At 47.6% G+C, this 22,672-nt stretch overlaps 1 protein-coding gene across 1 annotated transcript in view; it reads left to right on the forward strand.

Moving 5' to 3' along the window:
- GPC4 (glypican 4) overlaps positions 1-22,672 on the forward strand; it is a 137,903-nt gene that overhangs the window by 105,185 nt on the left and 10,046 nt on the right. Inside the window, exon 4 of the mRNA XM_075941139.1 lies at positions 14,830-14,995. Coding sequence (XP_075797254.1) covers positions 14,830-14,995 — 166 coding nt within the window. The remainder of the gene's footprint in view (positions 1-14,829; positions 14,996-22,672) is intronic.

Here is a 22,672-nt window from a genome sequence, read left to right on the forward strand (position 1 = left end):
CTGCTTCACTGCTAAGGATTTCATGCTTTGGGCCGAAAGTACAAAATTTTCTAAGTATGCTCTGAATATTAACCAAAAAAAAAAAAAAATTAGCTGAGGAAAAAAGCCATGTCATCTCTGCTTTTCAGGGCATAGGCAGCTGGTTTGCTCTGCAGTTGATTTTTACTCGTTTGGCTGTTAATAATTATAAAATAAGGCTTCTGATCCTTTGATCATGTCTTGAAGACTGGTATGTTCCTCTCTATCCTCACTCCCCCTTAGTAGCTGAGGGAGGGAAATCTAACCATCATGCAGTTACTGGTCTATTACCGAGCTCTTGACAAGCATCGAAATCAACAAGGTTAAATTGCTGCCAAACACTGACATTTCCTGCCCTAACCATGAGGGTTTCTTTCTTGTAAGGGGAAGGGGCGGGGGAAATATAAGCCAGAGCAGTGGGTGACTTAAGGAGGACTAGAACTTGGTATTTTGCAATTCATCAACTTAAGAAATGTTCCCTTAATTGATAACACATGCTACGTATGCACATACTCGTTGTCGTACTCAACATATTTCTCTTATCCTGCACTCCTTGTCCTGGTGTTTGAGACTTTGTTTATTTAGTAGTTTGCTTGTGCAACCTTGCGTCCCAGGGCAAAGTGCACTGAGGGATTGTAACATGTCACCAGCGGTTTACGTGTGCGGAGCAAGTGAACAGATCGTTAGCCAGCGTGAGTTCAGTGGCTGTGATTTGAGTCCACGCCGGCATGTTAAGGGGTCAGTTTAATCCAAGAATAGTTTCAGACACTGAGAGTTAGAAATGAGAATATCTTTTCTGAATGAGCTGCAGGTACCAAAATCATTGTTTGCAGGCAGCTGAGGAGTGAAACGCCCTCGTGGAGCTACAGTGTGAAGTTTTAAAGCTGCTATGTCGTCTCATAAATACGGAAACTACAGCTGTCTGATAGTTCTGAAATATAAACGTTAAACAAATAAAAGTGACATGAATTGATACTTGTTGGGTATGTCTTAATTCCTTTTTAAAGATATTTGCGTGATACCCCTGCATGCGTGTGTTGGCTAAGCTATTACAGCCTCTTACCACCCTCTTGTTATTTTCTTTTGTCTTTTACAATGAAATCAAAAGGAGTTAGGAAGTTACGTCAATACAGACATGGTACACTGAGGCAGGTTTTTGATTTATAGTGTTATAGGGATGTGAAATCCTGTTTAAATATCCGGTAAAAAGCCTAATTGGGTTAACTGATTAAACAGAGGCAGGCTGGAGTGGCCCCGACATCACAGGCAGGGGCCGCTCCATCCCCGCTGCTTCCGGTGCCATGCGAAGCTGCCAATTCCCGGCCCATGAGGGACAGCCCTCTGCTGTCAGTTGGCGGGGATGCTTCTAGGTATGGGTTAATCATTACCCAGTATCACTTGTTAAGGGTGATACTGGTTAACCAGTCACCTGTTTACATCCCTAATAGTATCTCTTCTTTATATTGTACCCATGAAAAATTGTTTTTCTCCTTTCTTGGTAATCACTGGAGCAATTGAGTAATTTGCTAGTTTGGCTTTTTCGGTATTTGTTGATAAGTCAGTTCTTCAACATTTGCCCACCACCATGGCATGTGACCTTCCCAGTGCTCATGATGAATTATAAAAATGGAATACGTGCTCATGTAATGTTTCAGCTGCAAATGTACGTGCTCTTGGAGCAGCAAGAGTTTTTATGTCAATAAAAGTAATTGCATGGCTTGAAGCAGGCTTTTCATTTAGCTCTTAGGAAATCGGTCTATTCTGTTCTTAAAAATGTAGCAGTTTGAATTTGTAGCTGGAGAATTTTAGCTCCAGTTTTATAAATCAGAAATGCATTAGGAATTTGCAGTCCAGATGAGAGAGATTGATTGGATGCAGTTTTTCTTTAAATGGCGTGCCTACCTTGTGACATCAGCTGACACATGTAAGGAAATTACAAGGGAAGAAGAAACTCCCAGAATGCTCGGCTGGTGGAATGGCTTTGTAATTTGCATCAATAATGGTAATGAAGTGCGTAGGGTGGAGCGTGGCTCTAAAATAGTTGATTAAGTGCCAGGCATTTCACCCGTCTTACTGTCCGTTTGTAGCTAATCTACCGGATTCTTTCTTTAAATTCCTCTGTCACAAATTGCATCTCCTATAATAAGGTATCCATGAGACACGTGGTGAAGTGCTGCACTTGGAAAGACAGCTGCTCCTTTGACTTACCCAGACACAGGGGTTGGAATGAGTATGGCTCCAAAAAGCTGTTTTGCTGGTTGTACTCTTCTCCCTCCACACACCCCCACACACCCTCTTCCGACTGCTCTATATGAGCCTGGCATTGACACAGAGAAAGGAGGACAGAGAAGGGCAAAAATAAAAGTATTGCGAAAGAGGACCATGTTTCCCACTTTGTCCTTAGCCCCTTTTTCTACAGAAGCTGTGGATGAGCAACAAGGAATGAATCACTGGAGGATTTCCTGTTCTGTTCATTCACTCTGGAGCATCTGGCATTGGCTGCTGTCAGAAGACAGGATACTGGGCTAGATGGACCTTTGGTCTGACCCAGTCTGGGCGTTCTTCTGTGCCGTTGAATGTGGCCAAAAGATCCTGAGTAAATAGGAACCAAAAGCTCATGGTCATATTTTCCTTCGTTCAGACCTCCCGGTAGCTTGGGTTGGAATTCTCCTCTGCATCAAGGTGCGCATGTCCAAATCTCGTTCTCCCCAGATAGGTTTGACATTTCTCTCTCAGACAGACAGGACCAAAGGGTGGCCATGGAGAGCTCTGAGTAAGCGTTCATCGTAAAATCGCTTTTGAAATGTAATGCTCTGGCCTTGTCAGGTGGCTGCTTTAGAAGAGACTAGCAAAGGCCGATCCTTTGGACAACTGAGCTCTGGAAAACGTTGCCAGAGGGACTAGGAGAAACCCTGCCAATGTTGTGAAGGGTAGAGTCTGAAAGCAAGGGCATGGAGCTAGTTGCAAGCAACAGCCCGAAATGGAGGGCAGCCATGCATGAGGGCACTGTATCTTGCGTGCCAAGGGCAAACATCAATGTAGAAAACAATACCAAGCAGGACTCCACATCAAAGACGACCCTGACTGGTCCTGCCAAGAATGTGGTCGCATCTGTGCCTCTTGTACCAGCCCTATCGACCATCTGAGGGACCAGGCGAGGCGTAACCTTCAAAGCATGTTGTCACAGCAGTCATCGCGGATTTAATAGGCTACACGTGAGTTGGCGTGGACATGGCTTGCTGTAGCTCGCGCTTTTATGTTTGTACTGAGGATATTTTGCAGGCCAGGTTTTCTCTCTCCAATGCCCAAAAGGGAGGCGACTTTTATGCCTCGTCTCTTAAAGATAATTCTCTCTTAATGCACTCATTGCTGTTGATGAAATTAAAGGGACTGGCTACTCACTGTAATTAGAAGCGGCAGAGTAGTTATTTCAAAGACTGCTTCATAGAAAAAGGAAAAAATCATCCAGAACAGGGACTTTCTATTTTAGTGGCAGAAGAAGTAAGCGTTGGCTCTCCTTATAGGCTTGCAAAAGCATTAATGGAATAACTTCATCTCCGTGGAGAGAGTCCCTTTTCTAGCCGTTCATCAGCATTTGCTGAAATGGCATCTGCTTCATATTCTGAATCTGAGTTATGAGCTCTGATCTGCTTTCACACGGATTCTCGGGTTCCATTGGTAGTTGCCAGAAATTAAAGGGGGAAGAGGAGAGGAATGTGGATGATCAAATTTTCTAGCCTCACTTGCTCACATCACATGATGACCATTAAACAAAAAATACCTTGGCTTGGCTTTATGGTGTTATGTGAGGCAGACGAAGACGATGGAGGCATATCCAGCTGAGTAGCTATTAGCTGCTTTATGTACAATGCACTAATAATAAAGTAGGTGGGTAGAACAAATAATGTGTTGAATCTCAGGAGTTCTGCTATTTCACTGTCAGTTTTGGCATCTGCCTGCATAGAAAATAGAAACTATAAGGAGGGAATCAAGTCTGATGTGCAGCATGGAGCTGTCATTTACATGTCGGCGAATAGAGCCTCACAGGGAATCTATACAAAACCTCACCACAGGCAAAAAACCGTGAGAAGACGCAAAGTGATTCCTTAAACTTCTGTAGCTGCACCAGGTCCCAGGAGAAGGGAGCCTTGAATCCCACAATGAAATTGGTTCCTTTGTACTAATCAGAGCCATATAAGTCCAGCAGTGGTAGTAAAATATCACAGAGGAAGGCTTAATGCCACACTATTTCCACTGGGATGTTGGCTTTTTAAATGGAAATTTCTCAATCTTCTCTTTCATAGCATACTTCCCTTTGGGTCCGACTGATAGGACAGTGATGGTATATGCAGTGGGGCGAGGAAAAATTGTAAAAGCGAAACCACATTCCTGCCTACAAAATGAAGAACATCTTGTTTTTGGCCTCCTTGCATGAGTAATGGCTGTTGGATTCTACCTTACATAAATTCCGACCCTTTTGTCTCATGTTAATTGCATGATGTTTTTTAAACAAAACAGCTATTCATTTTCGAGAGAAAACTGTTTAGGTTTCCCAACCCCTTTTTGTCAGAGTAGTTGGTAATTTAAGGGAGGTCAGATGTTTAGTTTTTGTAAGGGAGCTGGTTTGGAGCCCTGAAGATTCAGTGCCATGTTGTTGTTGGATTTCTTTTCTCAATGTTTGATTTAAAAAATTCTCTGTCAGTATCTGCCTCCGCAATGGCAGCTCGGAGAGCGGTAACTGAAAATGACAAGTCTATTCTCCTTAAATCCTTGGCTTGCCTGGATCCTGACCCCTAAGCTCAGGGCCTCCCCAACATTGGGAAGGCCTCCACCTCATCGGGGAACCCACACTGATATGCCAGCCCCCTCAGAGGGCTGGAACTCACACAACCTACCAGGTTGGGGCCCCTCCAGGCTGTGTGTGAGGGGAATGGTGTTTTTTTTCTTTGCTTCTCACTTCTGTGCAGCCCCCAACTGATTTTCTGTGAATCAGCAGCCTTTTGACCCAGAAAAGTTTCCCTGCCTCCTGCCTTAAATAAAGTACAAAAAGTAAGTGATCAGCATTATTGTGAAATCCTATCACTTCTGTACAATGATGTGTTGTTAAGAGATAAAGGAACTTGTTAAAAACCTGCGTCGTTACATTGCACTGACCTTTTTAAACTGCCTTAAAGGTTTGATTAGAGTCACATTCTTCCGCCCGTACTTACGATTGAACAGTGCCTCACTCTGCAAGCCGCGGCATTGAGATGACTTGCGGGGTAAGGTGCTATGCAGTGTGACTAACGGAGCAGGAGTGATTTAAATTGTTGGCTTCAATCAGATTTGTTGTTTACCGCTAGTATGAAAATGTGTGTAACTCAAATTGTAGAATAGAATTTATGTTTAGGGATGTAAAACTTTGTTTTGCTGTGGGCTGTGCCGTATGAAAGCTTAAAGAAGCTGCCCACCCTGCTTCCAGGAAGCCAGCGTGTAACCTGCAACAAGGGGGCTGGGCCCGCATGGACGGGTTGCTCCGGCCAGCCAGAGCAGCCCTACCGGTGGTGGGCCCGTGGGCCTGGAGCAGCCCCTGCCCAGAGCGGGTGGGGAGCTGCCCCAGCCCCTATTGGCTATCCAGGACTGTTGAGCATTAACCGTTTAGGGTGAGGTGTACCCATTAGCTGGGTTAACCTTTCACAACCCTATTTATAAATAACTACATTATAAATATTTTTTTTAAATGCTACGACTAGGGTTGCCAGATGGTTTAACAAAAGATACCAAACACCCCTCCCCTTCCCCTTTCCCCCCCCCAAAAAAAACATACAGGGAAAAAAATTCTGTTGAGCAAAAAAAAGGGGGGAACGGGACTGACCGGGTTCCTTTAATTCCCAGGGGAAAAGTTGTTGACCCAAAAAAACCCAACCCCCAGTTTGCCCTTTTAAGAACAGAGCAGGCATTGCCCTTTTAAGGCAGCCATTTTGAAGTCTGCCCGGGACGCTCCCTCCCCAGCCAGCCTAAGCTGCACGTGTTCTGGTGGATGCCCAAGCCAGGAAAAACAAAAAAATACCGTATTTTCTGAATTATTTTACCGGACAGAAGGCCCAAATACCGGGCTGTCCAGTTCAATACCGGACACCTGGCAACCCTAGCTACAACTGGTTGGGGATCTTCTGAGTTTTACAAAACTGCGATGGGTAAAAAAAACAAAATAGTGAAAAATGGACCCTGCAAACACTTCATCAGAGTGTTGCCTGAGTAAATTACATGGTTTTTACTCTAGGGAGATTACTTATGTTAAAGTGAAGCATTTGCGTGTTTACAACTTCAGGACTAAAACGGTATTTTTACGGAAAATTTTCCTTGTAATGAAAAAGGTCACTTCAAAAGAAAATTATGCGAGAATGAAAGATGCTGTCAATTGGGACAGTTTTAAAAACACACAGACCCATCTTAAAAGATCTAAAATGTGGCTCCTAACTCTGTATTTTTCAAAACCTAAGTGATTTAGGTTCACAAGATTTCAGACTGCAAGCCCTGAGGGAGTAGTGTAGCCTGACGGAAACTTTTGTCACTTGTGGAAGTTGAGTCTATCAGAAGGTGTGGTGTTTGCAAATACAGCATAGGCAAACAGCCTAATAGCATTGTGTTTGAGTTGTGGTTTCCTAGGGATGCCCTTGACTTGTCTCTTTCCGGCCTTGGTGAGTGTTTTATTGTGAAACTTCTTGGGAGAAGCAATAGCCGTGTAAAATCAAAACTCTTGCTAATAATTAGGCAATGAATTAAAGAAACAAATACAGAATACCTGCTTTAGCAATTTAAGGCTGTAAAATGGAAAGAAAAAAACAGCAATACATAAATAAAAAAGCATTTAACTCCTTAAATGGTCTTTGAGAGACATTGGGTTTAATCCCTCCTCCCCCTCCAAATAACCCATTCTTTTATCCACCTCAGTAAGCTAGAGTGGCATGATCTAGCTTCTAGCCGAGAGCTGGTCAACGTTGGAAGCCCCGGGGGCCACAATGATACTCACAGCACAATGATACTCACAGCCACAACTTAAGTGTGGTTGCATGTACATGCAAATATATGCAAATAGCTTCGTTCACACTGATGGGCATGAATACAAAGATTACGCCTTAAGCTGTGGTACTGGCCCCAAACGTGGCCGCTGTGAGCCAGTCAGTACCTCTCAGGCTCTTCCCACAAGGCTAAGCAGCCAGCACTTCCCACAATGCCCTGGTGCTCCTGGCACCTCCTCCCGGGGGGCTAGAAACTCCGACACCCTGTACCGCCTGTTCTAGTTGGCCTGTCCGTTTTGTGTCTTTCAGTGTTCACCTCGCCTCGCTGTTGTGGAGCGTGTTCCCAGTGGAGGCCACGTTCAAAGGATCCCACGCGTGTTGAGCCCCACGTAAACCCAAACTGCACAAACAAATGGGCCCACGGGTCGCATGTTGAGTAGCCCGATCTAGCCTGTAGTGTTGATATAGGAAATATTTGTGGATAGTTGAAGAATTGTTTACTTGCACTCTCTCTCTCTCTCTCTCTCTCTCTGTGTGTGTCAGAGGGGGAGAATCAGTTAATAAGCAGCAAGCTTTTGACCAAGGCTAAAATGGGTGACAAGACACATCTGTTAACAACTGTAAATCTTCACATATGGCAAAGTGGCAAACACATGGACAAATTGTAATTTACATGATGAAGCCACAGGGTGACAGGGTGGCTGTTGTGGCATGATATATCATCAAGAACAAATGAATGTCCTAGGATAAAGGAAAGGGCCTGGAGTGGATCGACTCCAACTGTCGGCTCTTACAAAGTGTACGCAACCCAATGTGACACCTGAACTTGAATCTGCCTAAGGATCCTCCAGTCTTCTGGGGACTTGGTTTGATTAGAAGGAGGATTATTTGATTTTGAGGGTCACTCTAGAGTAGAGTTTGAACAAACTGGGGTTTCTTTCCAAGACAAACACAAGCCCAACACAAAGTATCTGGGATTACTATTACATACAGTCGTGTTTTAGGGACTTGTACCTGGCATTGCAGAGTGAGCATTCAATGCTTGTGAAGTGTAGCCATGACGGCATTTGGCACATCCTCTTGACAGATCTGTAGGCAGGACAGTTAGGCAGGACTTGGCACAGGCCTTTAGCCAGCAGTTTGATAAGCTTTTCATTGCGGCGATACTCGGCAGTTAGGCATTCATAGTTGTGGCAGAGAGGAGTAATTATTTAAAATCTCTATCTCCCTCTCTCCCCACCATCTGTAGTGGCAATTCTAAACACAATCTCTTCTCGGGTTAATTCTTAGTATCTTAGTCATGGCTTCCACAGAGATCACTATAGGTTAACTTTTTTAAATATAGCTTTGGTTTTGTGCTGGCTTTCACACATTAAACAAATCTCCGTTGTGTGCGGGTTAGGCCTGCTGTTTGTAACGATATAGAAGGAAGGATACCCAAATGTGTTGCCTTGTGTCACAGTGAGTCTTCTGCTCCAACGTGGAAAGCTGTGTGCAGAAATCCAGCCAATACCACACCCATGAAACATCAAGAGAAAAATGCGATGAAGACTATCAAATGCATATCGCAGCCGCATAAGACTTGGGTGGTGAATTGGGAAGTACAAAGACTTCCAGGCATGGATACTGAAACAGAAGAAATGCTCTTTTGAAAGATGTTTGTAGGGGCTTGAGGCCCACTAATGATCTCTGGCGACCGATCTTTGACAGGCAGTGGGACAGCCCCGGTGCGTACCGCTGAATGGAATGGAATGAGGCATTTTTTGCCAAAGGAAAAACCAAACTTGGCAATGTTTAAATCCCCATCTCTGGGTGTGGGAAGTTGTGAAATCTCCCCAGAATAACTTTTTGTATGAAGGAGAAACCATCTGGCTAACAGATGACACCTTTACTGGTGTCTGTTCTTAGTTTTCCAACCATAAATCATCAGAACTGCTTCTTCCCTATTGCTCTAGCCCTTCCCAAGATGTAGACTGGTTCTTGTCGAGGGCATTGCTGCTTAAAAGCCAGCTCCCGCCTGCTTCCCTGCGTGTAAACGTGTAACCGCTGAAAAACTCAGCAGTTACATGGTTTTAAAAACAAACGTTAGCTAACGTCCCTAGTTTCAGGGGATTGTCCAGAGAAGCAAAAAGGATAAATTCTATTTAGCTCAAGACACATGCCTCTGTGGAGCGCAGGTAACCCTCTCTGCTCATCTTCATGGATTGCAGCATAGCAAATCGGTGCAGAAACACCAGGCTAGTGGCCTGTGCAGGTGCCTGTAGATGTGCATACACCAGCTCTCTCCTCTACTTCTTTCCTCCCTAGAGGAGAGAGGCCTGTGCTCAGAAACTCAAGATGGTAAAATACATGGAAGACCTACCCAGAAGGCACACTCTTGCCTGAAAGAGTCTACTGCAGTGTTTCTTAAACTGTGTTCTGTGGCGTACCGATGTACCACGAAGAACAGAATTCAAAATGGCCGTCCTTAAAGGGGCAGGTGACCTTTTTTTGTCTCAATAACCCCCCCCCCCCCCCCCAACCTTTTTTCTCTCAACAAAAAATCCTTGGTGTTCCTCATAAAAAAAATTGTTTGGTGTTCCTCAGTCTTAAAAAGTTTTAAGAAGCACTGGTCTACTGAGTATTGTAAACTATGCTGAGGGGTTGTGAGCACTAGCGCTGCAGGGAGCCGGCCGCAGACAGGAACGGCTCTTGTCTGGAGTAGCTCCTGTCTGCGGAGAGTCCAGGCGCCCCACAGGCAGCGGCTGCTCCGACAGGAACTAGGAGCCAGGAGCCGGCAGCAGCCCCAGTCCCACCACGGGGTTGGGGGCGGGAACTGTCCAGTCAGGGGGGCTGCTCTAGCCGAGCTAGAATGGTCCCCAGTCTGGTTCTTGCTTTAGTCAGTTAACCAGTTAAATGTTAGGTCAGCCTGGTTAACCAGGATTTTGCATCCTCTATGAGGACTACAGATACTCTAGGCAAGCGATAATGTGTAACCCTTCTGATGCACCTGGTCTGTAACCAGTGGGATAGAGGTTTTCCACCATGCTGAAAAGAGGGGGAAAGTGTCAGTCTACTATCCCCGGCTCTCACTGCGGATCACCATGTCCTAATGTCAAAGTTATTGCTCCCATGTCTGTTATAGGTTCCCATCACCACCCCCAAGCATCGAGTTAGGGAGTGAGATGGGGAACAGCAACACAGATGTGGAAGAAGACGCCTCCCTCCCTCCCTCCCTCCCACCCACCCACCCACCCACCCAGAAAGATCCTCAGTTTATCACCCACCCACCCAGAAAGATCCTCAGTTTATCACTGCCAAAGATAAACGAAGCTACTTTTCCAGGTGGCCAGGGACTCAGTACTTGTAACCACAAGAGATGTTTACAGATACAGCTCCCTCCATCTCGCCATGTCCTGGCTGGCAGCATCTCGGTCTCATTCAGGCATGAAAACCGTTAAGAATCATGTAGCGGAATCCAGTCTGTCTGAGCCTTGCTCCTGAACGGAGTGTCTTAAGCCAAAGAGATGGCTCAAGAGAGGCAATAGCCATGCTTTCAGCTTCCAGAAAGAAATCTAGTCTATTCCAGGGCTCATTGGTATTGGGGAAAGGGATTCACCTTAGAGAAGTTAATGTTGGTTAATTGAATTGTCGAGCCGGAACTGAGCCGGGCTGCCTGCCCGCCTGGCTCTTAATACACTTTAAATGCAGAGCCACAGCGGGGGTAGGTCCCGGACCCATTGCAAGCCAGGACTGAGCCGGGCTGCTGGCCAGCCTGCTAGAAAATGTACGGAGTGGGGAGGGGGAAGGAAAATGCGGGTCGTCTTTAGCATTAACCGATACGCTTTTGCTTATTGGTTAATCAGTTAATCAACTACACTGTTACATCCCTAGTTCACCTTATGTCTGCCTCAGTGCCATGGATCCTTCTATTTCTTCAAGATGAACATAGGCCTGGGCCTGGCATTCATACACCTTCACGATCAAATTGTCATTGTCAGCATCCTTCATGCAGTGGGAACGTAGTGTGTTTCCTCTCGTCCCCTGTGGGGGTTTTTCCAGCAGCATCTCTGTGCTCTTCATGAAGACGTAGCAGAATTCTTTCATGGGATTTTAACCTGGCTCCCAGTGCCGTTACCGATGCTCCGTTTGAACCACTCCTGAAGGTGTTTCATTACCTTCAAACCATGAAAGCAGCCCTTTGCGAGCAGTTGTTTCAGCTCACACGGTGTCTGAGCTGAGGCTGTTTTTCCTGGGATTTCAATCCGCGTTGCGCCTTTCTCAGAGATAAAGCGGGACTCCGAGAAGACATCGTGTTCATAGCAGAGATTAAGCCCAGGCTTCAGAAAGCACAGGAAATTGGTAGAAAATGGTCATTTCATCATTCTGTCCAGTTCTGTCACTCCCCGCACAGAGAGTGGCATTCTTTGGACATCCACAGAGTTCTCAAAAAACATCTACCCTCCGTTCAGAAAGACACCTGCACTGTTGGTGTTTTCTCTTCCAGAGTCAAAGGGAGAGAAGGCTTCAAAAATTTCTGTTTTCCAGGTGGCTAAGCGATTGCCCCTCAAAGCACTGAAGTCAGAAGGGGTAACTGTCTTCCCACATGAGTCTCCTGGAGCTGTGGCAGCTTCATACGAGTACGTGTGAGATCGGATGCTTCATATGAGTACATGTGTAAAGCAGCCCATGTCGTCATGTGTTCTCCAAATTCTTCAAGTTGGCTTTCCCATCATAATGCGATTCCTCGTTCCGTACAGGGTTGCTCCTCACTGTAGAATACCACTAATGACTAGGAAAGGGTTACCCCTTTGCATCAGTGTACAACTGTCTATCATTTCCCCCTTTCTCTTCCCAAGTTGGCACTGCTGTGTAAATCGCAGAGTCCCGGATCTGTAGACCTTATTGTGAATACGAGGAGGAAAATTGATCTGTGCCTTACCTAAAAATTTCCTTTCTTGGAGTGAGGAACAGTGTTCCCTAAAAGCAGTGCACTTTGGCACCACCCAAAAGAGCTTTGACTGTCACTCAACTGCTTAGCAGAGCGCCCACTGCTGGCAGCCTGTGTTTCTACTAGTGGTGCACATCCCTAGGTGCATAACATTTATTCCACATCTGGATGGAACATTGATCATGAGATCTACAGATCCAGCCCTACCCAGAATAGCCTGCTAATTGGGAAAAGCAATGGGATTATTAATTAGCGCTCACACCTTAGCGGTTCATTGGATTTCTTGCTCAGCAGGAACATTTCTCTGTTTAGTCTTCAGGTTTAATTTCCTCATCAGTGCTAGAGTGGTTAGAGATTTCCTAAGTTGCTAACAGGTGTGGAGCCAGACTGCTCCCCTTGCTGACTGACAGACCTAGTCTGCCTCCAGGGCTTCGTAGAGCTGAGATCCAGTCTTGTGGTTCTGCGCACCTAGTTATTACAAAAGGAAACATTTCAGGGAAGGGACAGAAAACTGTTCCTATTTCTACATGTTATAGTACAGGGGTGAGGAACCTTCTTTGGGTTGGGGGCCATTGACCCACACAAGTGAGAAGCCAAAAGAACCCCAAAACCGTCACTGACATGGGCCCTGCGTGAGAAAGAGATAGATGCTCTCCACGTTCCCCTCACGCACCGCCAGAGTCTGTGGGGCCCAGGCCTAGTAGATTTTATGAGCTCTAGCCCCACAGGAGGACAGCAGTGGGGAGAGGTCCTGGAGAACCAGCATGGCTTCCCATTCCTCAGGAGCCAGATCCAAGCAAGCCAGGGCAGAGCGTACATTCCCCAACTCTTGTTATAGTTTCCATTTCAGACATAAAGGTTTAGAGCAGTGGTTCCCAAACTTTCCAGCATCACGCCCCCTTTTTGATTTTTTGAGACCTTCACACACACCACTCAAAATAAAAAAAAAAAACAACCAGCAAAACTTGTTGAGCCAAAAAAAAAAGGGGGGGGGGGAAGGGGATGGGGGACTGACTAGGGCCAAACAAACAAAATGCCCTTTTAAGAGCAGAACAGGCATTGCTCGTTTTTAAGGCGGCCATTTTGAAGTCTGCCCCCGCCAGCCTGAGCTGACAGATGGACCGGGCTCTTTCTTGGGGGAGGGTTGCCTCATGCCTCCCCTCCCCCCCCAGAATTTCTTCATGCCCCCCAGTTTGGGAACCCATGGTTTAGACTGATCACTTCCAAGAGTTCCAGGGCTTAAACAATTTCTTCTGTTTTCTGAACCTCTTTCCCATCAATCACTTCCCTCCTCCCGCCCTCTGTTTTCCAGTAGCTGATACCTGTTATGCCACTTTTAACATGTGACCTCTACACTCCTCCTCCAGTGTGTGGGTGTGGTGGGGGGAGTAATCAAATCTTTTCCTAAATAATAAGCAGTTAGTGTTGATTGTACAGGCAGCAGAGGATCCTTTAGTGCCAGTGTGTTCATTTGATCTTCCTTAGTTTTGCCATGTATATAATTCACCCGGTGAAGCCATGCTTATCTGCTCTTGGACGTATAGTCGCAGGTTGGCGTGTAGCACTTAACCCCTGAAATGAGAGCATCGCGGAAATGTACCTCTTCGTCGCCGCTTCTGGGACTTGCTTTAGATGTGGAAATTGTGTAATGTAATGATCTGAATCTCTGCCAAAGAGGAGTGAATAAAATGTGAATGATCATGAGTCATTGTTGAAAACAGAACTGTAACGGGTATCTGGGATTACCGTCAGCTACTTCAGAGAGCTCTGGTTGGATGAACATAAATGGAAAAACCTGGGATGAGTCAGTTTGAAGATTCATCGCCTCTTATCTTTGCTGCGGGCTACTGAAAAACGTGTAGCTGCAAAGCTCATTCAAACCGGGATGGCTCCAGGAGGGAGCTGTCCTGTTGTTTGACATGGATAGGTACTAGATCTCAGCTAACCTGGGGTCAAGTCATAGGACTGTGATGGTCAAGGGCTGGAATTTGAGATCAAAGGGCCAGGCTTCAAAGAAAGCCCTGCCCGGGGTGCTTAAGGAAGAATAATAGAAACTTAGAACACTAGAGCTGGAAGGGACCTCAAGAGGTCTTCAAGTCCAGTCCCCGGCCCCCACGGCAGGACCAAGCACCACCTAGATGAAGGGTAGAAATAAAACCAGCACCAGCAGGAGGAAAGGAGCTGCCGGGGTTCGTGGTGTTCCTCCTGGTTGGTTATAGTAGAGCGGAGCTGGCAGTCCTTGACTACGGCAGTGAAGCATCCTCCCTGGGAACAGGGCTGGCAGGATCCGGGAAGGCTTCATTGCAGGATAAAGCTAAGCACGCCGTGCGTGTAACTGCTAAGATTTTATTTTCGCGGTTACCTGGGTACCTTTGTAAACCCTAGCCATCACGCTGTCCTTCAGGTTAGGGATGTAAAATCCTGGTTAATCCGTTAACTAGTTAATTCTTAGGTTGAACTGGTTAACTGATTAAATGGGATCCTGCTCCTCCAGTGTGGGGGAGAGTGGCAACATGAGCCAACAGCCCCGCTCTCACGGGCAGCGGTCAGCTTCTGCTCCCAGTCTCCCCCAGCATATAGGGGCTCCTGACCACAACTGCCGGACCCATCAGCTCTCCCACATGGGGGGTCTGGAGCAGCCCTCCACTTGTGGCCGGCCATGGGCGGGGGGTGTTCCTGGTTAACCGGTTACCTGTTTGCATCCCTGCTTCAGGTTGAACTACCAGGCAACGAGGCTGCAGCCAGGAAGCCAGCCGACTCCTGCCGACTCCTGCATTTCTACTTCTGTTCGTCGGTGTTCTTTCCCGCGCCGGCATAGACGCGTTTTTTTTTCTCTTTGGTGGCTGACCTGTAATCACCTTCTCCTTTTTCTTTTTAAAGGTAAACCCAAGCCCTCAGGGTGAGCGAGCGCTGCTGAAGATGATGTACTGTCCACATTGTCGAGGACTGATTACGGTGAAGCCGTGTTACAACTACTGCTTTAATGTCATGAGAGGCTGTTTAGCCAACCAAGGGGATCTGGACACCGAGTGGAATAACTTTATAGGTGAGACAGTGTGGAGTATAATTGTTCCTATGTCTCTGGCGCTGGGGTGCTGCCCTTTGTGCGTGTGGCAGAAGATGTTCCATGCTTCTTATCTACATAGAGCACTCATTTTATTAGAGACTAACATGGATCTTTTACCTCATTGCCCTCTGCATGCACTTATCTAAACCATTCTCCAGTTCACGTGATTTTCAGGATAAAAGTGACCTATGGCGTACAAGTACAGTTCAAACCTCTCTGGTCCGGCACTCTCTGCTCCGGCACCATCTGTGGTCCAGCATGATTTTAGTGAGTTGGATTGCACTTGTCATGGGTATGGCCGAGTTTTCCTGCAGTTACATAAAGTTTGTTTCCAGCCACCAGGCCTGGCTCTCCGTGTTCTGTACTGTTATTTAGCTCGGATTCAGCGCTAAATATCTTCTAAGAGCCCAGTAAGCAGGGGAAGTGTTGGTAATGCTGCTAGACCCGTGGTTCCCAAACTTTTCGAGCATACTGACCCCCTTTTCAATCTATTAAAATTTCACAGACCCCTGTCCCTGGGGGAGGGGAAAAAGAAAAGTAAGGCTCCATCCTTATTGTTAAACTTTCCACGGACCCCCTGCAGTACCATCACGGACCACAGGTTGGGAACCACTGTGCTAGACAATATTGACCTTCAATAGTCCGGCAAATTTTATGGTTCAGTGCTGGTCTGGTCCTGAGGGTTCTGGACGAGAGAGGTTCAGCTTGTACTCACTTTGAAACAAAGCTTATTGTGCCTTTTGTGTCTCTTGAAGGTTATGGAAGGATTGCATCCCATTTAATAGTGGAAGGTAAAAAGAGGGAGTGCGTCTGGCAGACCAGGCAGGCGTGTTGCATCTGGTTAGCACTTCATCTCTGCACTGTCGCAATTCAACTCATCTCTATATGTTCTCCTCTTTACTTTCTGAGTGGGTAGCCAGAACTCAGCGTGGTAACCCAGAAGTGAAAACCAAGTGTCCGGTGGCCCAATGGCCCCTCAGTGAATCCTCCACTGAAGTAATGGGGGGGCTTCTGCGGTCGAAGTTTGAAACATCTTATGACTCGCTGCCCCAAGATACGTTCCTCTGAGACTGTGACTATTCACTGCTCTCACACATGGCTCTGCTGTTACCATCTTGCAGTTCTTTTATCCTTTTAACTTAAGAACAGCCAGGGTGGGTCAGACCAACGCTCTGGCTAGACCGTTGTCCTTCAGAGGGAAAGAACAGACCAGGGCTTAGGTTGAACAGCGTTGTCCCTCAGCTCCTTGACGGACCCTTAGATAAGTTCCCTTTGCCATTTATCTACCCCCGTTTTCATTTGAGTTATTTCCCTCAGTTATCTCCCCTTTTTACTTAAAAAAAAAAATCCTTTTATTTCGAACCTGACCCCAGTGCCCTTCGGGGTGACTCTGTTTGGCGCCAGCCCCCGACTACATGCCAAACTCCCCCGGATTTGGACGCTGCCTCACTTGCAGACTTTCGGGCCCTGTTTCTGACAGACATGCAGAGTGTTTGGGAGAAACGTACGTACCTCGGAAACGTGCACACGGCAAGAAACTCTCTGCTAGAGCCCCCAAAGCTAGAGACTGACAATTCCAGCTTCTCCTGAGGGAAAGATGACTCAAGCCGTCCTCCGATCCCGAGGCTAGGTCTTCGTCACGCCAAACATCCCCTGCAGCACATTCTGACCATGGATTGCACCTACCCACTCCAGAAGCTCCTCCTGCTATCCAGCCTAGCAAAGCCAAGCAAGCTCAAAAAACCCAATCTCCGACCAGAAAATCAGCCCCGGCAGTGATGGCAGCAGGAACATCCGGTACGCAGAGGTCCCAGGAGGCAAAGGAATTGCCAGACCCTAGCTCCAGTGCATGAGCCAAGAAACTGTCCTTCAGCTCGGCACCATGAAAGCGGGGACTGACCGCTTCTGAAGTGGCGTTTCTTGCCGCATGCACACAGACGCAAATGAGTCCGGCACCGATGGTGTAAAGTCCCACACACATCCCAACACCAACCTTTATGGTGCTGCCACCGCCTCTCAGTACCGATGGCCTGCTGGCTCTGTTCCACCATTCTCCACCGACGATGACAATTCACACTCCACATCCCTCCTCCCCTAAGCCGCTTCACCAGTCAGAGTTGGTAGCAACACAATCGTAGTGATTGTTCCTACGGATCCCCTCCACGGTACCAATGCCTCCCGCATGGCCATACTGGCACCCCTGGGCATGTTAGAGAGGTCAAGACCACGACCCCTCCCACCACCCATCCTCCTCCACCATCTGCTCTCCCGCAGTCAGAACCATGGGACGACCTAGACCAGGGTTGGACAGTAATTTTCGCAGGGAGCCACTTAATGAATTTTGGCTGGGCCGGATCTGCCCTGTAAGGGGTGGGGCCTGTGGTGGAAGGGGTGGGGCCTGTGGTGGAAGGGGTGGGGCTAGAGATTAGCCTCCCCTAGAGCTGTCCGGGGCTGGAGGCTTTTAATTAAAAAACCAGCAAAGGGCTCCTGGCCCCACTGCTACCACATTGCCTGGCAACTGCCTGGGATTTCTGCGGCTACTTGAAGCGCTTGTGGCTCTCCACATTCCCCTCACACACCAGCAGAATCTAGTGGGGCCCAGGCTAGTAGATTTTGTGAGCTCCGTGCCTGGGCAACGTTGCGACCAGGAGCCGTGAAGCATTGAAACGGGATTCTGCTGCTTGAGGCACCGCCTAGAAATTCGGTGGAACGGGCTGCAGGCTATAAATAGAAGGCAGCCAGATGCAGTCCACGGGCTGGATCAAAGTGTGAGGTGGGTAGGATCCAGCCCCGGGCCACATCTTGCCCAGCCTTGACCTAGACAAACGGAAGGATTCCCTGAAGGAGATGTCATGCTACCCATACACACGTCATCTTCCTACCTGCATGAGATATTAATGCCCACACCAAGTCATTCCAAGACCTCTTGACTGACGTCCCCATTTACCAATCAGGGCAGCTACGGCAGACCCCAGCCACGATTCTGCCTTCAAAATGGGCAGACGGAAAATACAATGTACTAGCCCGGGGGCAGAATTTCTTTTCACCCACCCAACTTCCTGGTGGTGGTGGCAGTACATCAGAGGGATAAGCAAACACAATTTAAATCCACTCCGTACAGTAAGGGTTGGAAAAGGGTGGACGAGATTCCTGCTCATCAACCTCACGTCGGTGTCGTAGGTACCAATTACACTGCATTCTTGGCAAAATGTACCTACAACTTGTCTGATAAAGTGAAGACCTTTCGCCAAAGGATATGCGCAAACGATACAGGACAAATATTGCGAAGACGGCGTTACAGGCATCTCCATGGATACAGCCGCCTGATCCCTCGCCATAGCTGTTGTCATGCACTGCACTTCCTAGCTTAATCTCTCTGGCTTCCCTAAAGAGGAACAAAACACAGTTGGGGACTTCCCTTTTCCAGGGACAGAAATTATCCACTGATCCACCAGGTACTTTAAAAAATCAGGCAGGACAACAGCCAAGTTCTACTAATAGCACCTATGTGGCCCAGACAAACTTGATTTCCCTATTTAACTCAATTAGCAATGGCTTCTCCACTACTTCTACCACAAATTCCTCATCCAGGATGCAAGGAAGCTCCTTTATCCACACATTAAAGTCCTCTAAGTAAAGGCATGGCTCCTCCAGGGTTAGCAGAACTTGAGTTACAATGCTCTGAGCAGGTCAAAAGATACTTATCAACAGTTGGAAAGCCAGTAAATGGCAAACAGAGGACCACAACTGATGTACAACCCAGTGACTCTCGCTTCACTTGGCTCCTCTGTCCAACCTGCTGGACTACATCTTGAGCTTCAAACAACAAGGGCTTGGTAACTGCTCTATCAGGGAGCATCTGGCAGCTATCTCCATGAGGCACGACGGAGTCTGGTGTATTTCCGTACCCAACCATTAAATGCTTCTTGAAAGGGCTAAACACCTTTCCACCACCAAAACAACCCACGTGTATGTGGAATCTTAACCTGGTGCTACCCACACTCACGGGCAAACCATCTGAGCCACTAGCAACGTGCTCCCTACTACACCTCTCCAAGAAAGTGTCCTTTATTGCCATCACTACGGCCAGCAGAGGAGGGGAATTAGATGCCCTCAAAGCAGACACCTCCTCACCCCCATACGATATTTCAGAAAGACCCAGTCATTTTACAACCCCACCCAAAATTCCTTCCAAAAGTTGTTTCATCCTTTCACATGAATCAACCCATTTACTTACCTATATTTACCTCACACAGAGCACAACCGGGCCTCTCCGCACACCCTCGATGCTTGGCAATCACTGGCATTGCACAGAGAACAAAGACGTTTAGGAAATCCTCACACCTCCTCCCGCGTACCAGAGGAGAAGCAAAATCCAAACCGAGACTCTCTGGGTGGATTTCACAAAGTATCCAATTATGCTGCACGTGGAAGAGTGTTCCGGCTCCCCAGACAATTCACACATACTCCCCTAGAGCCATTTCCACATCATGTTCCCATTGCAGACATTTGCAGCTTGGCTACCTGGCCCTCAGATCACGTTTGCTAAGCATGACACAATGGAACAGCATTCCTTAGCAGGGACATGGTTTGGATAGGCCATATTATCTGTGGCTCAAAAAGAGGTCACGAAACCCCACCTTCCACAGCAAGTTACTGCTCCATAGTCCCCAGACATAGAGCACCCACAAGGACACTCCTTGGAGAAGAGAGGGTTACTTGCCTGGTGCAGCAAATGAGGTTCTTCAAGATGGTTGTCCCTGTGGGTGCTCCACATCCCTCCCTCCTCCCCTCTGCTCCGCATCTACATATGGCTGTCTCAGATAGAGAAGGAAGAGAGGGATGGTTGACAGTGCACGACGGTTAACAGATCTCACACCGCCACTGCAGCTCCAAATTCTAACCCTCTCAGCTCCTGCACGCATTCACACGTGTTACTTAGTTGTCTATATTAACAAGAGATGTGCACCCTATTTTCAGATGAAAATTTTGCTTGCACATTCTATGGAGGAAGCTAATTACCACTGAGTAACGCTGTTTGAAAATGCAGCCCAAAATCAGGCTTTCAAGAGATCCTCGAGAAGATTGACTTTCACATGTGCTCTCACGGGTGTGAAAGTATTTCTGCCTCCAGAGTAGCTGAAAATGGCTTAAGGAATGGAAGACTTTGTGAATGTCTTGTCCAAGCAGAAAAGAGAAATCCCATGAAAGGGAACGCATCGTGCTAGAAAGCAGACCAAAGAATATGCAGCTAATTGCTGCAGGTTGTATGCAACTGAAAATGAAACTTGGGGAGATCCAAGGAGTCTTCTACACAGTGGTATTCGGTAATTGCCTACAAAAATTTCAGATTATTAAACAAGGCAATGCAAGTAAACATTTCCCAGCTGGAAATGTGACTGTAACGGTCCCGGCCCCTACCTCGGGGAGTGGGGTCGTTATCTTTCACTGCTTAGTCTCTCGGGTGGTTCCCCGGTACCCGACCGGGGCGGAGGGGGACCTGGGTCTGCCCCCTCTCCAGGTCCCAGCCAAGGACCCTAAGGGAGTGCATCTGACCGGGGGGGCTATAGCTGCAACGCACCGGTCCCCGGGGTTTCCTACCCCGTCCTGCTGCTTCCTCCGCCCTCTCAGGTCTGCAGGTCCTAGTCTGGTTCAGCGGAGTCACCCACTCCAGTCCCAGGACGCTCGATTGTCTGTCTTGGTCCGTGCAATGGTCCTGCCACCCTGCCACCGTCCGGCGTGAGTCTCCGCGCCCTGGCTCGCCGGGGCTCCGTCCTTTTCCCCCCTCCTCTGTGTCCTGGCCGCCCGGCTTTTAAACCCGGCGCCCCTGCTCAGGAATCCCAGCGCCTGCGCCGTGGGGGAGGGGCTGGGCGCGTGCGTGGGCGGCCCCTCCGGGCGAAGACTCCTGCACCGGCCGCCGGCCCTAGGCCGGCGCGTTAGAGCCGCTAGGCCGTCCCCACGGCAATTTCCCACGGCGCCCCTGGCGCGGGGCGCAGGGTTGGGGCTTGCGATCCCCGCCGCCCTGCCCCCGCCTACGCCGGCGGCTACCGCCGAACAAGCGCGGCAGAGCCGCTCAGGTGCTTCGGCGCCTGTCTCCTGCGGCGCCCCAGTGCGGGGTGCGGGGTTGGGGCTCGCGATCCCCGCCGCCCCGTCACAGTGACCCAATTCTATAAGGGTATGTCTACACTGCATGACTATTTTGGAATACCAAAGGTTTCCTGAAATAGCTACTCTGTGTCTACACAAGCCACCTGTTATTTCGAAATTTATTGGGTGCACTATTTTGCCATCCTAGTAAGCCTCATTGCACGAAGGATAAGGGCTGGAAATGTGGTGCTGTGTAGACGCGCCAAATTTCAAAATTAGCTATTTCAAAATAGATTCAAAATAAGATTCATAATTTGTGTAACGCAAATTGCATATCTTATTTTGAGCTGAAGGTGCTGTGTGGATGCACCCTAAATGTTATCTCCCAGAATGTCACCTGCCCGCTCGTTACTTAGGTATTCAGGGTTGTGCTTGCAAGTATATGTTTGTTGGCAACACTGGTTTCCAGTTTATATTGTTTGCTGATTTTTGCCTGGAATGTAGGAATTGAAATCATTAAAATATGCTTTTGGTATTGTCTAAAAAATACCACAGGCTTCACTTGCAGTGCATGAGAAGTCCCTGTAAAGTGACTTAAGTGTCCCTTGTGTAAATCTGTGCAGGATTGGGGTCTGAGATTTGTAAACAAGCAGGGTATTTTTCTCTTGTATGTCTGTAAAGCATCATGGAAAAGTTGTAGCATGTTAAAACATGATCATATTGGTCCCTCCCCCCAATTAACTATAAATAATTTTCACCAGTTCGGAAATGTTTGTGACAGTTACACAGGGAATACTTTGTTACTAATGAGCTCTCAGGGAAAAAAACTCATATGAATGAACAGTGTTAATCTCCAGTGCCTTTTCATGATTTTTTTTCACAGGGGGTTTAATCTGCTCTAAGATTGTAGAATTCAGTCTCCATTATACATCTCTCTGCTATTTTGTGTGAAAGGAATTTTTCTTTTTTAAAATGATTGCTGTTAATGAATGGTCCAAGTGTCCCTGCCCTTAATTCAAATCTTGGGGTTTAGTCTGAAAACGGCCTTTTTTGTTCTCCAAGTTAGACAGCGAAGCTGAAGATGTGGGTTTCTGATTACTGGTGGCACAATGCACAAGAATTGCTTTCCTTCGTGCGATCGAGTTGCATTGTTGCTGACGGTCCCATCTCCATGCCAGAAGCGAGGAGAAATGTGTGCAGGAGGAAAATGCTCTCGAAGGGATGAAACTGTATCTGTTTCAATTCCACTCCTGTCTCCCGAGAACTCTTTGTCACGTTCTGTGCGTTCACAACAAATGAGAGAGCTTTTGCGCTCTGCCAAGCTTTTCTGAGACCGATCGTTCTCTCCAAACCACCTTGCAGTCCGCTAAACACGTATCCATTATTTTGAACCTGAAACTTTGGGGCGGCGGGGGGGAGGGAGGGGAAGGGGAGGACTTTTTCAGGAGGCCTGGTGCAATAAAACCAGAAAGCTTGTTCCCCATCACTTAGTGTAGCTGTGCTAACATTCGCTTGAATCCTAGCCAACCTTATTAATGTCAAACGTTGCTGCCGGAGGGGCATGACTGT

This window comes from Pelodiscus sinensis, chromosome 13 (genome assembly GCF_049634645.1).
Source record: "Pelodiscus sinensis isolate JC-2024 chromosome 13, ASM4963464v1, whole genome shotgun sequence".
NCBI lineage: Eukaryota > Metazoa > Chordata > Testudines > Trionychidae > Pelodiscus > Pelodiscus sinensis.